Genomic DNA, 17,501 nt, shown 5'->3' on the forward strand with positions numbered 1-17,501 from the left:
AGTGTGAATGGAGGAATGCAAGGAACACAATGTATATAAACAAAACAGTGTACAACTTCTGTATGCAGACCAATATAAAATAGAAATTCTTACCAATTGGACTGACAAATGACATAAGAATACGCAGAGAAAAGACTGAAAATGTCAATGACTTCATCGTACTTGGATCCACTATCAGTACCCTTCATACCAGCAGCCAGGTCAGGAGATGTCTTGCAAGAGGAAGTCTGTAGTCAGGGACCTCTGCAAATGAGTGAGGAGCAGTGATGATACTTTGAGGACTGAGGTGCACTTGATTCAGACCATGGTCTTTTGAATCACTTGATATGCTTCTGAGAGCTGATCAAGTAAGGATGACAGAAGAATTGATGCCTTTGAACTGTGGTGTTGGAGAAGAGTACTGCCAAGAGTACAGACAGGTATGTTTTTGGATAAAGTGCAGCCAGAATGCTCTTTGGAGGGATGGTGAAGCTTCATGTTGCATACTTTGGCATATTAGGAAAGGCTATTTCTTGGAGAAGGTCACTGTCCTTGGAATGGTTGTGGGACGGCAAAGGAGAGGAAGATCCTCAACCAGATAGACTGACAAAGTGACTGCTGCAGTGGGCTCAAGTGTCAGCTTGTGATATTGGCACAGAATAGAACAGGGTTCAAATCTGTTGTTCATAGGGTCTCTATCAGATGTACTTGACTTGATGGCACCTAACAAAAACTCAGCCATGGGAGCTCTGGTGACCTAATGTTAAGCAGCTAGCTGTACTGCAATCCCAATGCTATAAGTTTTAAATCCACTAAATGCTTCTTGGGAGGAAGATGAGCAGTCTCCTCCCATGCAGTTTACTGCCTCTGAAAACAAGGTGGAGGGTCAGCTATGAGTGGTTTCCAACTCGATGGCACACAACCATCACTCAGCCATGTGGTAAGAATTAAAAACTCAATGACTAGAAAAGTAATTTGAATAATCCACTGCAGCACAAAATTAAAATTTCAGTGCATGAAACTAAATTTTATTGGAACACTGACAAATGCAAACATACTACTTTATCTGTTGTTTATGACCTTTTAACACTTAGTGACAAAACTAGGTCGCTGTGACAGGAATTTTATGGTCTGAAAAGCCCGTCTGGCCCTTTAATAGAAAAAGTTTGCTGACTCCTTTTCTAGACTGCAGATAGAACAGAAATTGTTCTAAATGTAGTTGCTTAAGCAAAGCAAGCTTAAAGCTTATTGACTTCTAATTACAAGGTTTTTTTCATCCTTTGCTAGTATCAGAAACCACATGCTTCATTGCCTTTCAGATGTGGTGGTGCTAGAATATGCTATATTTTCCATGAGACTTTTGGACGAACCTTAGAATCTGTTGACCCCCTAGGTGGCCTTAATACAATTGACATTTTGACTGCCATCAGAAATGCTACTGTGAGTATACTTTTACTTTTAAAATTAAAAAATATTAATTCTAGTTAATCTTAAATGGATTTTTTTTTTCTGGTGAGGTTAGAGCTTTATTTATGCTTATAAAGCCTTTTAAGGATCCAGTGTATGTTATTTTGTTCTCATACTTGAAGATATTTTTAATTTTAATTAAAGTTTACAGAGACTTAGGGTTTCCATTCATTCATTGTTGCAACTGCAATGAAGAATTATTTTTAATTAAAACAGAATCTCCCCAATTTTTTTTGTCTTTATTAAAAACAAAAATTACATGTAAAAGTCTTATTTTAAAATTTTTTTCAGGGACCGCGGCCTGCTTTATTTGTGCCTGAGGTTTCATTTGAATTACTGGTCAAGAGGCAAATCAAACGTCTGGAGGAGCCTAGCCTCCGTTGTGTGGAACTGGTTCATGAGGAAATGCAGAGGATCATTCAGCACTGTAGTAATTACAGCACACAGGTAATGAGAGAAATATAACAGGTTTCACATCAACTAGTTAAAAATCAGAGATAAAGATTTCAGGCTCAGAAGGAAGTATGTATATGAACAAAAGTGATTTACAGTTATTGTTGTTGTGATGGAAGTGACTCATAGCTGACCAACAGGTTTTCAAATGCAAAAAATCGCATGGTAGGAGACTGTCCATCCTCCTTCTTCAGAAGCAGCTGGTGTATTGAAACTGCTGCCTTTGGGATTGCAGTGTAGCTTCTTACCACTAGAGCTCCTTAACGGTTATTTAACTTTCCCTTAAATGAAATAAATTGTTATAGTTTTGTTTCCTTTCTCCATTATATAGGAATTGTTGCGATTTCCTAAACTTCATGATGCTATAGTTGAAGTAGTGACTTGTCTTCTTCGTAAAAGGTTGCCTGTTACAAATGAAATGGTGAGTTATCATTACACAAATTATCACTGTGATCACTGTTATTAAAAATTTAAACTTTAATTTGCTTTTTCATACAGTCTGATTATAGTTTGGATGCTTTCCAGTGTAGAAAAGTGAATTTCAATCTTATTTGAAAGGAAATTTTTCAATATATCTGATACAAACAGCATTTTTCTTTCATCTTTTAATTAGTGTGTAGCCAAAGTTTTTCATAAGAACTGAGTTACTATTGAGTATTGTGACTTAGCAGTCCTTTTATGTAGCACCACTGATGTAATGGAAAATTAGTTCTATTTTTAGCAGCTGCAGTAAATGGAATTGTTTATAGCAAACTGTTTTAACTAAAGTGCATCAGGGTAATCTGGCTACACTCAAGATAGGTTGACAGAGTGACTGTAACAGTGCGCTCAAGTGTATCAGATGGTAAGGTTGGCACAGGGGCAAAGTTCAGATCAGTTATTAAAGAGTGGCTATGAGTTGTAGTTGACTCAATAGCACCTAACAACTGTCTGAAGATTTAATACTATGATTGTTTGCTACTACTAGTTCGCGTGTTGCTGCTATGCTCAAAAATAAAAAAGGAAATTCGCAGAAATTTTAAAAACCCACACAGGCCTTTGAAGCTGTCCTCATATCTGAAATTGCTGATCTGTTTTTCTTTCTTGGTTATGAAAATTGCATTTGGGTTCATGGCTCAGGAGAGTGATCCTCAATGGAAGTTTCCTAAGAGTACAAAATCATCCTTGAGAATACAGAATGTAAATACAAGTGATTGAGCTTCTCCCTAACAAACCTTAATAACTTCCAGATTCAGATGTGAATAAATATTTTTCAACTGGTTTTTGACCTTTCAGTACTATTGTTATTATACCTGGATATCAGGTATTTGCACATAAGGACACAGTAGAGGAGTAGGTGGTAATTCCAGAAGGTTTGAGAAGTGAATTACAGCTTTTCTTTTTGCCTATTATTCTGTTAGGATTTTGGACTATCTATAATATTTAAGCTAGGTGCTTCATAATGAAAATTAATCTATTACTATTTGTTTTTTAAAATGCATTCTTTATCCACATAAAGTTAACATCTTTAGTCTATATTTGATGGTGTTATTTTCTTACTACTGAAATGGAGCCAATAAACGTTTGTATAAAGGCTTAGAACTTAAGCACGCATCAGGTAGGTTAGTTTTCTCTAAAGTGGCCTTGTTGTAATTTGTCTCCCTTATTAATAATGCACTTAGATGTAAATAATTTAAGAGCTAGAGTATTTACCATTGGAATACAATTACTGAGTACTTATTAATTTTGTGTGCTCTTTCTTATATTTTCTGTTTAATATTAAATGTCTTGCAAAGTAAAATTTGATTGACACTTTTTAATATGTATAGCTTTATTTTTTCCTAGGTGCATAACTTAGTAGCAATTGAGCTGGCTTACATCAACACAAAACATCCAGACTTTGCTGATGCTTGTGGGCTAATGAATAATAATATAGAGGTAAATGCAATTCCAGGTTGTTTTTTCAGAAGTAGAAAATGTGTTGCAATTTATTTTATCAAGCTTACTTAGCATGAGATAAATAGAACTTTAAGACATACATGCACTATATTAATGCCTGTATTATGTCCGGATATATGTATGCTAAAGCTATTATACTTTTACGTAAATTTACTTCTCAAAATCACTTGGAGGTAGTCTTCATTTTCTGTTTATGAAACAAACTCAGATCTTGCAAGTCACTGATAATACTGTTGACTTTATTAAGTTATAGTTTATTCAGGTTGAAGTATGTAGATAGAACAAATGGAATGTTTAAAAATAGTTTATATTTCCCTTTGAAAGCTGTGAAGGAAACAGTCTAAGAATTGCTCAAGTTTTAATAAATTTGGAAAAGCAGAATATATTTTTTTTTTCACCACTACTGTGGTGGCTGCATTCATCGGATCTTTTCTTTCCATTTGATGTTAACAAATTGCATAAGATCTCATATGGAGCCGAGGCTGGTGGATAGAGCGATTTATCCAGATGCTATTTTTCTCTCTGCCACTTTTATTCAAGAACAGTAAGTTTTTCTGCTATTCCACAATCCAGTAAGACCTTGGAGTATCCTTCTATATCAAATTTCTTCTTCTGCATGTGGGTGGAGAGAAAATTGTAAACATGGATTTGGGAACTCAAGGGAGCCTGGGTTATCAACTTCAGCCCTTTGGTTATACAGGTGAGGAGCCTGAGGCTCACAGATAATAAAAGCTAGTACTTTTCGTGCTTATCTTGCGAGGCACTTTTATGGGAAAGAAGCATTCTTTTCTTTAAATGTACAAAGGCTCACTTAAAAGCGACCTAGGCTCACTTAGCCATATAGCTAATTCTCACAATTAGAAAAAATTCCAGCATGTACACATGAGTAAGGTCTTTTAAAACATTCAAAAAGTTGCCTAGATTTTTATCACTAACTCTGTGCCAAAAGTTTATGTAGATATTCTCATCTGTAATGTTCCTATGAAGAAAGATAATGTTGTTAGTGGATTAGAAAATTGAGTCTTAATTGGTGATTTATCCAGTCACAAGGTATATTTGGCTCCAGAGAAGTAAAACCATAAAAAGTTGGTAGGAGATTCAAGTGAGAATCCTTGTTTTCTAGATTCCATTCTTTTTGAAAATTTGACTGTTAATGAAATGCTTTCTACTTAGGAACAGTTCTGACTTTATTTAAACTCAAATGTTTTTCAAGTATAGGCCTGAGGACCTATTCCCTGTATCTTAATAATCTGTCACGGTGCTTGACATATATCAGGTACTCAATAATTCCAATTGAATTTCACTTTATACCACTTTTACTTTGATAGTATTAGCAAATGGAAATGGGCATTTGATTGTTGTTATGTACTGTCGAGTCAGTATTGACTCCTAGCAGATGCTCCAGTGGCTTTACAGAAGCAGTAAATCTCAGGGGAGGATACTGTCCATTTTTCTCCTGCAGAGCAGCTAGTGGATTCGAACCATGCACTTTTTGGTTGGCAGCACAATTCCTGACCACTAGGCCACCAGAGCTCCCTATTAAATTATAGAAGAGACTGATTTTTCAACTGTACATTTATTTCCTGGAGATAGTTTTAGATCTAGAAAATAAGATAACCTCAATCATAGATACTTTTAAAAAATTAATTTTGTGTGAATTAAATGAATTTTTGTATTAAAATATGCAATAGAGTGACTTATAAAAGGTTTTGCCTTTTTTCTGTGTTATGTGCATTTCAGATTTTATATAATTGTGAAGACTTATGAACCACTTTATGTGGTAATAGGTTTATATCATTGTTTTTTAAACAATGAACAGGCAGAGGAGTTGTCAGTGCACCGAGGATACCTAATATAGGGAGCTACTGTTACCCTGTATTGTATCCCTCAGCTATCCTGGGAATGAAAAAAAAGATTTAGAAATGTTGGATTAAATAAGTTCTTATTGCTTTACATGTAATTAATTATGGGCATGCATTTCAACAGTGAGAGGATGTACCTGTAAGTTATTCTACACTTTTCAATTCATTTGAACAGTCTGTGTAGTAAGCCTCTGTTTCAATACTGATAATCACTTCTATTTTGCTTGATCTTGTTGTTTAGGAACAAAGGAGAAACCGGCTAGCAAGAGAATTGCCTTCATCTGTATCACGAGACAAGGTAAAAAACACTTGTTAACTATATTCCCAATACGTAGGTGGATTGGTATGCCACAGACTATTACTTAGCTCTTCTCTCTTTGATACTCTCCTGGAAGTATTCCTTGAGTAAAGGTATGCAGGTTTAAAGTAAGCATTGAGTAAGGACAGTAGTTTTGAAAACACTGGAATTCATGTTAAAAGATGAGTTTTAAAGTTTATAGCTAGTGACTTCAACTTTGTAGAATAAAATTAGTTAACATTAACATTACTAATAAACTTTATAAGAGGGGTTTTGAAGAGGGAAGAAAACAATATATACAGAGGTTTTAGTTAGCTGCAGTTATCTATAATAGTTTTCTATTTTAAAATGCTTGTATATAAAAATCTGTTAGAATTCTTTACCAGAAATGACCTATCAAACTCCGAAAATAAAAATGGGGGTTTTGGATTTAGATTTTCCTTAGGTATTCATATGAAGAAAAGCATCTCTAAATTTAGGTGACAAAAGGACAAGAAATTAGGCACAATAATTTTACTTTCCATGACTTTTGTTTTTCATGTTATTTTTCTATTTTGTTACAGAAGGGCAAAAAATTCACATTTATAAAATGTATCTGAATGCATTTTTGGCATCCTTGATCTTTTCCCCCTGCATTTTTTGCCTTTAGTCTTCTAAAGTTCCAAGTGCTTTGGCACCTGCCTCCCAGGAGCCCTCCCCTGCTGCTTCTGCTGAGGCTGATGGCAAGGTCTGTTCTGATTCTTAATCTAAGCGCATGAATAACTGGTTGGTGCAACGTCATCATCTGGAAACAATACCTAGAACAGCAGTGTATTAATATGGGATATTGTGTAGGATCAGATTAACTATAATCTATACAAAATGGTTGAAAAATTCAATCTAAGGGAAAATTTAAAATTATATAATGTGCATACTTTATAAACTATCATTGACATTTTGCTTTGCAATATGGAAGATGCACACAAAAATGTAACTTGAAGATTATCCTATACTTTTTAAGTATCAAGCCAATGATATTTAAATTTTGCTTGTTAAATTGCATGTTTTAACATATCTTTTAACAGTTAATTCAGGACAGCAGAAGAGAAACTAAAAATGTGAGTTTCTTGATTCAGAATGGAAATGTTGGTACTTACAGTTCTCACTGAAACATTGTCTTAAAAACCATTGAAGAACTTGTTTGTAACAGTGGCATCTACCTCTTGTTGTCTGTCTTACATTCTTAATGTCCTGTTAATATAATTTTTCTAAGATGGCATTAATTCTAGTTCTAACTTTTTGTTAATAATGGCCATTTCCACTGTTTTCTATTACCTTCAAAAATAATCTTTAAAAAAGACTTGAATTTAGTATTTTGTCAGGTAATTAAGTTTTCAGAGGTGAAAATTGTACTATTGGACTTTTCAGTTTTAAAGGTTCTGTCTGAGTTCTGTCTAATACTACTAATGGATAATTTCTGATGCTTCTATTTTAGTTTGCACTTGTCATCCTAACTATATTGCTTTAACATGTGCTTTAGCAGCTTAAGCAAATTCAAAACAAATGAGGACTGTGAGAGTTTGAGACTATAATTATGATTGGTAATATTTTTAGGAGGAAATAATATATAAAATATCCAGATCTATTACTTCTTCTGCAATTTAGCTCTTTACTTTTTGTCCAATTCCAAGGTTATGAACCTCATACAAAGACTTATGTCTTGTAGTCTCTCAGCCCACTGTCCTCAGAGCTTAAAATCTTTGCACACATTTTCATTTCACTCATGGCATTATTACTGTTCACTTTTCCTTAAGATTTCATCTGATACGGCATTCATATCTAGTTTGACATATACTTGTTCAGTTTAAAATTAATTTATAATATTATAAATGATGATGTAAAATATTTCCCATATGTAGCTTAGCTGACATATTAAAGACAAATTCTGGCAAGTGTTTCAATTCAGAATGATCTCCAAAACTAACACAGTGAGAGAAATATAGTAGTTCATATGGAGTTGTGCTGCTATCCCAAACACTTTTCTTCTCTGATGGTTTAAATCTACCAGGGGCTCCATGGGATCAAAACAGGTACTCTCCTTCCCTGCAATTTACAGCCTCAGAAATCCAACGGAGGTGCAGCTAGAAGTCATTTCTGACTCAGTTCTGCATTCTAGGCAGTTTAACTAACTGTCAGATTCAGAGCAGTGAGTGTAATTTCTTTTATCAAAGAATTTCTACTTTTACCCTATGGTATTTTGATTATTGAGAATATAAATCAATTTGAAAAATGTATAAGCTCTTATATTTGGAGACAAAAACTTTCAGAGTAATTATACAGAGCTCAACAGTGTTTGAGAATGTGTTGAAGAAAGGAGATTGATATTTTTACTTTTTCCTTTTCCTAATCTAATGTTTGAGGAGTGGCAGAAGATAAAAGTTTTTGGAAAAAGTAGCAAATGTCATCAAAAGTTAGATGAATGTATCAACAAAAATGCAATATATTTATGTGGTATGCTTCAGCCATTAAAAGAGGCTATTTAAGCTATTTTTGAAAAGTTAATGATGAAAGAAATAAGACTTAGTTGACTAAAGACCTGAAATAATCTCCACTAAGTCTCTTCATTTAGATAGACCAGGGTTCATTATGTATTCCAATCAGGATGTCTCTCTGATCCCATGATTTTTCTGAATAGATTAAATTCCAGATGGGTACTGGATACATATTCTCCTTGACTACTATCAAAGAAAATGCACTTTTGTTTAACCTTTATGTCAGATCATAGGTGGTACAGGTTTTGCTATATCTTGTTATTTTCAGGTTGCATCTGGCAGTGGTGGGGTAGGAGATGCTGTTCAAGAACCAACAACTGGCAACTGGAGAGGAATGTTGAAAACTTCAAAGGCTGAAGAATTATTAGCTGAAGAGAAATCAAAACCAATTCCAATTATGCCAGCTAGTCCACAAAAAGGCCACGCTGTCAATTTGCTGGATGTGGTATGCCATGAAGATTATTTTGGAACTAATGAAATAATTAATAGGAAAACACTTCAAAAGCCAAAAGGAACTATAAGTTTCCATTTTTATTTTACTTAACTTTTCAATTCTTAAAATGGAATTCATAGTTGCTTTCTCCCCTTTAGCCAGTTCCGGTTGCACGAAAACTATCTGCCCGCGAACAGCGAGATTGCGAGGTGATTGAACGACTCATCAAATCCTATTTTCTGATTGTCAGAAAGAATATTCAGGACAGGTTAGTATTATTTAACGTAAATAAAACTAAAATATCTAAAATATTAGGTGATTTAATGATTTTGAAAAAAGTTTTAAAATTTTAGTCTAATCAAATTGATCTCTAATGTAACTGTTTTGGAGTTAAGATTTAGACACTGTGTTAACATGCAATAACTAACACACAGTATGTCAGTAAGAAAAAGCTGTTAATATTCTTTTGTCCTTTCTGGCTACTTACATTTTTGGTCATTTAAGAAAAAGTTTTACTTAGATTTTTAGTACTTTCCTAAGTCACTTTGGCTAATAAATTGCCTTAACTTTTTAAAATTTGACTTGGTTCTCCAAAGTGTCGAAATTAAATATCTCTTACTAGGAAATAATATACTTCTTCATTCTAACTCACATTGTCTTCTCATGTGTCCACTGGTTAGTGTTTCTTCTTCATACTGACAGTGATATCATTTCAGGTACTAAGATGGGGAAAATAAAAATCTAGTTGTGTAAAGTGATCTAGTTGTGGGAGTTAATTTGCATTCACTGTCTGTAAATATGGCATCCCCTTAAGAGAAAGGTCTTCCTTAGAAGAATAAAAGCTCAATGCCCAATAGAAGCAGACCTGGAGATTAGGGTTCAGTTCCAAGCCACCTTAGTGAATAGTAAAGTGAGTCACATGAGCTTCCTAGTGCATTATGAATGTTGGGTTTTTGTCTTGTATTCCCATTCTCTGTGGTTGTTTTTCTAAACAAGGTGCAGTTCAAATACCATAAAAGTTGTCCTTAAAAGTATGCTATTCAATAGTTTTTTATATATTCACAAAAATGTATAACCAACCCTACAAAGTCCAGAAATCTTTCATCACCTAAAGGAGAATGAAACTCCGTGCTCATTAGCAGTCATTTCCCATCTGCCCTTTTTAATCACCTATTAACTAGTCATTATAAATCGACTTTCTGTATTTATGAATTTACCTATTCTCAGCATTTATTTAAGTGGACTGCCTTCTACAAAATTCAGCCTTTTGTATATACCATCTTCCACTTCCACTTGGCATAATGTTTTCAAGGTTTACCCAGTATATATATAGCATGAATTAGCCCTTTTTAATAGCTGAATCATAATACAGAGATACATTATTTTTGCTGATGCATTCATCAATTGATGGGCATGTGGGTCTTTTCTACTTTTTTGGCTATAGAAATAATGCTTTTTTTTTTTTTTTAGAAATAATGCTTTTTGTAGAATTTTGACATAAGCAATAATGACCGAGATGGAAGGGAACTAGGAAAAAGACTCCAGGGAGCTGCTTTAAGAAATGGCAAAGGCTTGTGGCTTTTAAAAAGTTGACAACAATGAAGTAAAAATATAAAGGGTCTTTATATGTTAAGTAAGGAATTGCTTAAAGTAGCATAGACAGGCAGTTCAAATCTACCAGCTACTACTCTTTGGGACAAAGTTGGGCAGTCTCTTCATGTAATTGACTACCTCTGAAAGCCTGTCGGAGGGTCAGCTGCAACTCGATTCTGACTACACAGCACATAACAATAATATAGTGTTCTTAAGTTTATTATCTTATGAGTTTAGAACCGAAGCCTAAATTTTGGAAAGCTGAGTGCCAAAATATCATAATTTGTTTTGTTTTCCAGTGTGCCAAAAGCAGTGATGCATTTTTTGGTTAATCATGTGAAAGATACTCTTCAGAGTGAGTTAGTAGGACAACTGTATAAATCATCCTTATTGGATGATCTTCTGACAGAATCAGAGGACATGGCACAGCGTAGGAAAGAAGCAGCTGATATGTTAAAGGTATTACTGGTTTGTTTTTTAAATTCACTTGTATTGCAGATATCTGTGTGTTATATCCATACTGATTATATATTTTTAAGTGACATTATAACTATATTGTATGTATCTCTCGATATGTAGAAGCCCTAGTGGCACAGTGGTTAAGTGCTAAGGCTGCTAACTAAAAGGTCCAGTAGTTTGAACTACTTCTATTGGCTAGTGACCGACAGCAATATACATAAACCCATGGTGGTAAGATGTGTGCCACTTAAGTTCTGTCTGAGTGACACCTGAAGGAATGTAACATACTTTTATACTTTATATATGGATTTTCCCCCTCTAGACTTTGCAATCCCTTTGTGTGTTAGTTTCCTACGTACACTATGTATGGGTATTACTTATAGTGCATGTTATCTACAGAACATAGTGCTACCAGTAGATGGAGTACACAAGGTGACTTCATCTTGATGTTGAGGCCCCCCCATCTACTCTGGTGCTATGCTTCTAGTCTGTGGCATTGAAAACACAGGTTCAAGTTCCCAATCCTGGTCCCCTTCAGCTCCTTTAGTTCTGCAAGTCTATTCCAGTATTTTCCTTGTTGCTATTTCATAGGATACAGATAGAAAGTTAAGAGTGCTGAGCACTCCAGCCCTGCCTCAGATTCCCTTGGCTCAAACCGTTCCCTCTCTAGGCAGATTCTCATGAGCAAGCAGGCTTGCTTTAGCAGAGGCAACATCTGGAGGTACCCATACCCAGCTGAGTGCTTTCCTGAGGTGCGTGCAGCAGGAGCTGCTCCACTGTACTGCACAGTAAACGCCATGCCCATGCACCTAGGACTCTACAGGCAAAGGTGTTAACACAATGTCCTGTTTCACAGACTGTATCATGTACATTGTTGTTGTTATGTGTCATTGAGTAGCTTGCAACTCAGCGACCCTATGTACAAAGGCCCTAACCCCTGTTCTATCCTCTGCCAAACTCACTGTCTCCGACACACCCATCCCGATTGCCCCAGTCACTGAATTAATCCACCTCATAGAGGGTCTATCTCTTGCGCTATCTCTCCACCCTCCCAAGCATGATGCCCCTCTCCAAGGACCTGTCCCTCCTTACAACATGTCCAAAGTATGTCAGACGAAGCCCCAGAATCTTTGCCTCCAAGGAGCAGCCCGGTTTAACCCTCTCTAGGATGAATCTGTTCTCTGGGAAGTCCATGGTACATTCAATACTCTTCTCCAGCACCACAGCTCAAAGACATCAATTCTCCTTCTATCCTCCCTAGTCATTGTCCAGCTCTCTGATGCATAATACATGACTGCATTAAGCAATATATTTATATATGTATGTGTACAGACAGACAGACACACACACACAGACACACACTAATAACAAATGAGTCCTTTTAGTACAATGGTAAAGCACTATTTGAAAGATAAAGGGCTCACACCTACCAGCATTTCCAGTGTGTTAATGACTGGTGATCTGCTTTGATAAAGATTATAAATCCTGTGGGAGAGCAGTGCTTGTCCTACAGGGTCACTGTGAGTCAGAATTGATTCAGATGATACACACCAAAACAGCAGATTTTCTAGGGGTTTTGGTACTTGATTTATCAGAAAAGAAATTAGTGATGTAAACTTAACATACTTAAGCAGGAGAAAATGTCTCATATAATTAAAATTCTTTGGTATGATAAATTAATAAGCATTTCTAATTTTCACCTCCTTTTTTAAATTGATGCAGGCATTGCAAGGAGCCAGTCAAATTATTGCTGAAATTCGAGAGACTCATCTTTGGTGAAGAGAACTAGATAAAACTAGAGACTATTGACTCAATTCAATAGCTACTTCAGTAGAATTTTATTTATGAACTCCTGTATATTGCATTGATATGATGCTCATGTGAGGACTGGCTATAAATGGAAAAGTGTTCTTTGTATTACAGAACAAATTATACATTTAGTCCAAATAATAAATGGCTGTTTCTAAGGTTTCCCAGTACATATAAAATACATCAAGTCCGTGACAGTTTCATTTGAACATGAAAAGACCCATTAATATTCTAGTAGTACAAGCAATTTTCCGCCTATGGATTAAGATGACCCATGTAATCTTTGTTAGTTGTCTTAAAGCTGCTGCCATAGTCCTTCAAGAAGAAAGAACCAAGAAAACATTTCATACATCTATAATGCATGTGCTGTATAAATTGATCTGGCTTTGAAAGATGTGGTTTGACAAGCTACTCAATCACTGTTTTCCACTGTCCTTCAACTTACAGGGTTGGGTTGTTTTGGTTTTTTTTTAGCGTCTTTGAAACCTTTCATATGTTAGCAAGACAGCTGAAGGCACAAGAAGATCTATAACACTGAAAGTAAATGGAGTGTATATAATGTGTAGCTAGCTGCCCAGCATTTCCACTTCTGGATCCATATTGCCTCAGAGCATTAAATTTAAACCACTCTTTGATTCTCACATAAATCTGGAAGCATGAATTAACAAGTTCCTGCTTAAAAATATATCCCATCAAGACTTGACTAGCTGAATTAGCTAATGATGACCAGTTCCATTTAATTTTCAATAATGGCCTTTGGTTTGTAAACACTGTAATAGAAGTAATCAAGACACATTTTTAAAATGGGGCACTTACAATGAAGTGGGATTTAAAACGAAATAGTTCTTCCATTTCTTAAAACTATTTACTAGCTACTCTTGCTGCGTGCCTCAAAATAAGAATAATTACAGAAATAATTGGTGGAGCTTATTTAAAGAAAAACATTCAGACACCCACTGTTAAAGGCTAGACACCATCCCCTTGCATTCAGGGGCTTGGAGTGAAAGTTTAGAACATACCCATATTTTATTAAAGTTCTCTCAGGTGATTTCTTGACAACTGTAATTTAAATTATAGATTTTAAGATACTGTAGAAATTTTTAAGATATCTTTAACAAATATCACCCTAAGTAAACAAATTGTATATTGCAGATAATAAAATGTTGAATTATGACCCAACACTTATGCAGGATATTGGCAAGGAAAATATGTTCTATTCATTTAAGTTTATAGTACCAATTTACTAAGAAACAACCGAGCACTGAATGCAAACATAAAAAACTAAAGGTAGGTAGTATTCAATCTATTTAGCAGTGACATCTTAACAGAGGATATGTTGCCAGAAATTTGTTAGCACATTTTAAAATAACTTACCAATAACCATCAGTTTGGAAATTATGGCCATCCACTCATTTCAGATTGTATTATTAAATGACTGTATTATTCCCGAGGTCTTCTAGTGATTTGGATTTGTAAGGGAAAAATATTTTACAAAGTATCATTCTCCGGCATATCAAAGAGGTATCAACTATGAAAATGTGTTAGCCTTAAGACAAGCTATGGTAATACTAGTACTACACATATTACAAAGGAAAACAGGCAGATAATTTAGGAAAAGAGAATACCCTCTTCCTTTGTTGGCTCTTAAATTGACTTCTGAAATGTAAAGACTGTCTCTGACATTTATAATGGATGCCTGTATGTTGTTGCTCTGTAAATAAAACTGTTATGAAATGATATTGATGTTTGTCAATAAATAAATACTTCCTAAGGAAAACTGGTTGCCAATTTACTTAGGAAAAAGTAGGGGTTTTTTTTTGTTTGTTTTATTATTTTTTTATGTGTATACCATCAAATCGCATCTGACTGGTACAGGAGGCGATTGTTCCTCCTTCTTTAGCAGAGCATCTGGTGGATCTGAACCGTGCACCTCTGGGATTGCAGTGCAAAAAAGGTGGTTTTTAACTGTTAGCTCTGTTGTAGAATACAAGTTTAGATTCTCACAACTCAAGGAGGAATTATATCTCCATCTTATGAAATGACAGTGAACATGTAAACCAGGTAGAAAACAGCTAGAATTTGGACACTAAAGCTATGCTTTGCTCCCTATAATTTTTTATAGAAGAAAGCAGATTATGAACCATTTTGTCTGGGCAGTAAGGATATTATTACCTTAGTTTCATAGGTGTGGAACTACTTGTACAAAATTAACCCAATGTACTTAAGCAATATCATGCTCTTAGTAGTTTGTTTCATTTAACTTTGATGCATCATCAACACTCATGCTAACAATAGTCAAGAAATCAAGACATGTTCCATTGGGAACATCTGTCAAGAGCCTCTCCAAAGTGCTGAAGAGCAATGATATTTAAAGACTAAGGTACACTAGATCCAAACCATGGTCTTTCAATTACTTCATATATATATCAAGATGCGCCTTGGCGGGATGGATGGTAAAGTGCTGTCTAATATACTAGGCCATGTTGTCACAAGCGGCCAATCCTAGGAAAAAGACATCATGCTGGGAAAAATACCGGTTCAGCAAGAGAAAGACCCTCAACAAAATGGACTAACAATGCCCATCCCACTGGATTCAAGCCTATCCGTGATGGTGAGGATGGCAGAGCATAGGGTGAGGTTCAGATCTGTTCAGAGGGTTAGAGTCTTATGTCGAGCTAAACGGAGTTCTGATCTGAATCCTTTAAGTTTACCTATAACTCCCTTTGCTTGTTTATCTTTTGATTTTGTAATTAATGGGATATTTGGTGCAGATTTACATCTTTATTAAACTTTCTGGTCATTTCCTCCTCAACTCCTCCAATTATGTCAGATTACAAGATGCTTAATACAGAAACAAACTTAAAACTGATTCAAAGCTTCCAAATTGTATAAAATACTGCTAACCACTGTAATCCATGAATTTAAAAAGATTGTGGGCTAATATACTGAATTTGGGGAAAGGAATGAAAAACTGAATTAGAAACAATCTCAAAAGTACTGATTTTGTTCTTTTATTTGAAAAGCAACTATTTCTACTATAATTTCTAAAAATTTACCTTTTCTACTTTTAAAGGAGAACTATGTTTACTTTCTAAACAACATAATCAATAAAAATGGACAAGTTCCTAATATTAGATATTTTGTTTTTAAAGTGAACATTAGAGGTGCTGATGGTTTCAGAATGACTATGCAGCACAAGACAGACCCTGTTCTGTACTTGATATAATAACCAAATCAGCTGCCATGGAGTGTGTTCACCTGTGGACAATAAAAGCATCCATAGTTCCTTATACCATCTTTTTTTCACTGTTCCTCTCATCACTCTAAGAACAAGAACAGGGTAGAAAAGACAGTATTTAAGTCTTCCATAACGCAGTTTTTGGGAAAGATTTAAGTCTGAAAGTCATAGCTTCTTTGGTCATCCTCAATGTTTGAAGACAAGGAAGTATTCTAGCACACACAGTTTTAATATTTCCCGACCTATATAAAGAAATTACTCACACTGTGATGGCTAGAGCATATTCTCTTGAGGTTTCTGATTTGCATGAATGAAGGTCCAAGTTCAGGAGCCAACTTTTTGTCTATCTTGAGAATACATGATGGATAAAATGTTTGAACGAAAAGCATTTTTTCATCATAGCTGAAGCCATTTTATAATGTAGAAATTCCTTTTTCCTATTTTAAGCAGTGAAAGTCCGTTCTTCAGAATATGCTGTCCAACCACTAAAACACTCTCGGGATTCGTTACTGTTCTGTGATTTATACTGACTCCTCCTTCTGTGATCATCCGATACCTAAAAATAGAAATGTTTAAAAACTAGGTAAATTCTGAAAAATAAGTTTTTTTGTACTATTACAAATGACAAACATAACAATATAGCCACTAATTAGCTGTACTGCAAATATAGTATGTGACCTGTTGGATTTAGATAAAGTGTTTATTCATGTGTTAAGTGTATTCTTTTTTCCAAGAATTCTGCATCTATATAAATGATCCTGGTAAAAAGAAAAATAAGTATGTTTAAAAAGCAAAGCAAAACCTACATAAATTCAGTAATAGTTGACTTATCCCAAGAATATAACAGTTTCAGAGCCTCTCCAAGCCAGTTAGCCCAGGACTACTCATGCCTTCCCCTTATACTTTTCTAAATAGATTTAAGAAAATAGTAGTAATAGGTTCCTGGGTAAGTAGGGGGGTGGGGGGTAAGCTACATATCTCATAGGTCTTGACAGAATCATTCAATTAGTAGTAGAGAATCACTTTCTAGAGAGCTCATATCATAGAAAAAGGAAATAAATTCATAGAAAATGAAAAAAAAAAAAAAAAACCAACCACAAAACACCCTAAAGAGAACAAGGTTTTAAATAGGCTATCCATGGGGAAAATCACAACTGTAATGTTACTGATAGTGATCTAATGCTATAAAACTAGAAAATTCTTGTGTATGTTATTCACAGACCATGTATTATATATAACAAGTTTTAAAACAAACACTTTTTCAGCATGAAATTGGATGATATTTGAAATACCTGATCTAGTCTAGATCACACACATTTTTTAATTACCTATGTGAAACAAGTAGTTTTATTAAAGTAACTGATCTTATCCAGTTCATTCAATTGAAGGACAAGTTGCTTGGCTGATTAACTGGAAGAGATTCATATTTGTTCCAATTTCG

At 34.8% G+C, this 17,501-nt stretch overlaps 2 protein-coding genes across 2 annotated transcripts in view; one reads left to right on the forward strand and one right to left on the reverse strand.

Moving 5' to 3' along the window:
• DNM1L (dynamin 1-like) overlaps nt 1-13,020 on the forward strand; it is a 59,440-nt gene extending 46,420 nt beyond the window's left edge. Inside the window, exons 7-17 of the mRNA XM_006902182.1 lie at nt 1,299-1,419; nt 1,738-1,893; nt 2,231-2,320; nt 3,724-3,816; nt 5,941-5,997; nt 6,647-6,724; nt 7,062-7,094; nt 8,797-8,973; nt 9,120-9,229; nt 10,854-11,013; nt 12,736-13,020. Of these exons, the coding sequence (XP_006902244.1) occupies nt 1,299-1,419; nt 1,738-1,893; nt 2,231-2,320; nt 3,724-3,816; nt 5,941-5,997; nt 6,647-6,724; nt 7,062-7,094; nt 8,797-8,973; nt 9,120-9,229; nt 10,854-11,013; nt 12,736-12,792 (1,132 nt within the window). The 3' untranslated portion in view covers nt 12,793-13,020. The remainder of the gene's footprint in view (nt 1-1,298; nt 1,420-1,737; nt 1,894-2,230; nt 2,321-3,723; nt 3,817-5,940; nt 5,998-6,646; nt 6,725-7,061; nt 7,095-8,796; nt 8,974-9,119; nt 9,230-10,853; nt 11,014-12,735) is intronic.
• Nucleotides 13,021-16,456: 3,436 nt separating this feature from the next.
• Nucleotides 16,457-17,501, reverse strand: part of YARS2 (tyrosyl-tRNA synthetase 2, mitochondrial) — a 24,846-nt gene continuing 23,801 nt past the window's right edge. Inside the window, exon 5 of the mRNA XM_006902183.1 lies at nt 16,457-16,616. Coding sequence (XP_006902245.1) covers nt 16,457-16,616 — 160 coding nt within the window. The remainder of the gene's footprint in view (nt 16,617-17,501) is intronic.

This window comes from Elephantulus edwardii, unplaced genomic scaffold (assembly GCF_000299155.1).
Source record: "Elephantulus edwardii isolate Elephantulus edwardi_28Jun2011 unplaced genomic scaffold, EleEdw1.0 scaffold00377, whole genome shotgun sequence".
NCBI classification, from domain to species: domain Eukaryota; kingdom Metazoa; phylum Chordata; class Mammalia; order Macroscelidea; family Macroscelididae; genus Elephantulus; species Elephantulus edwardii.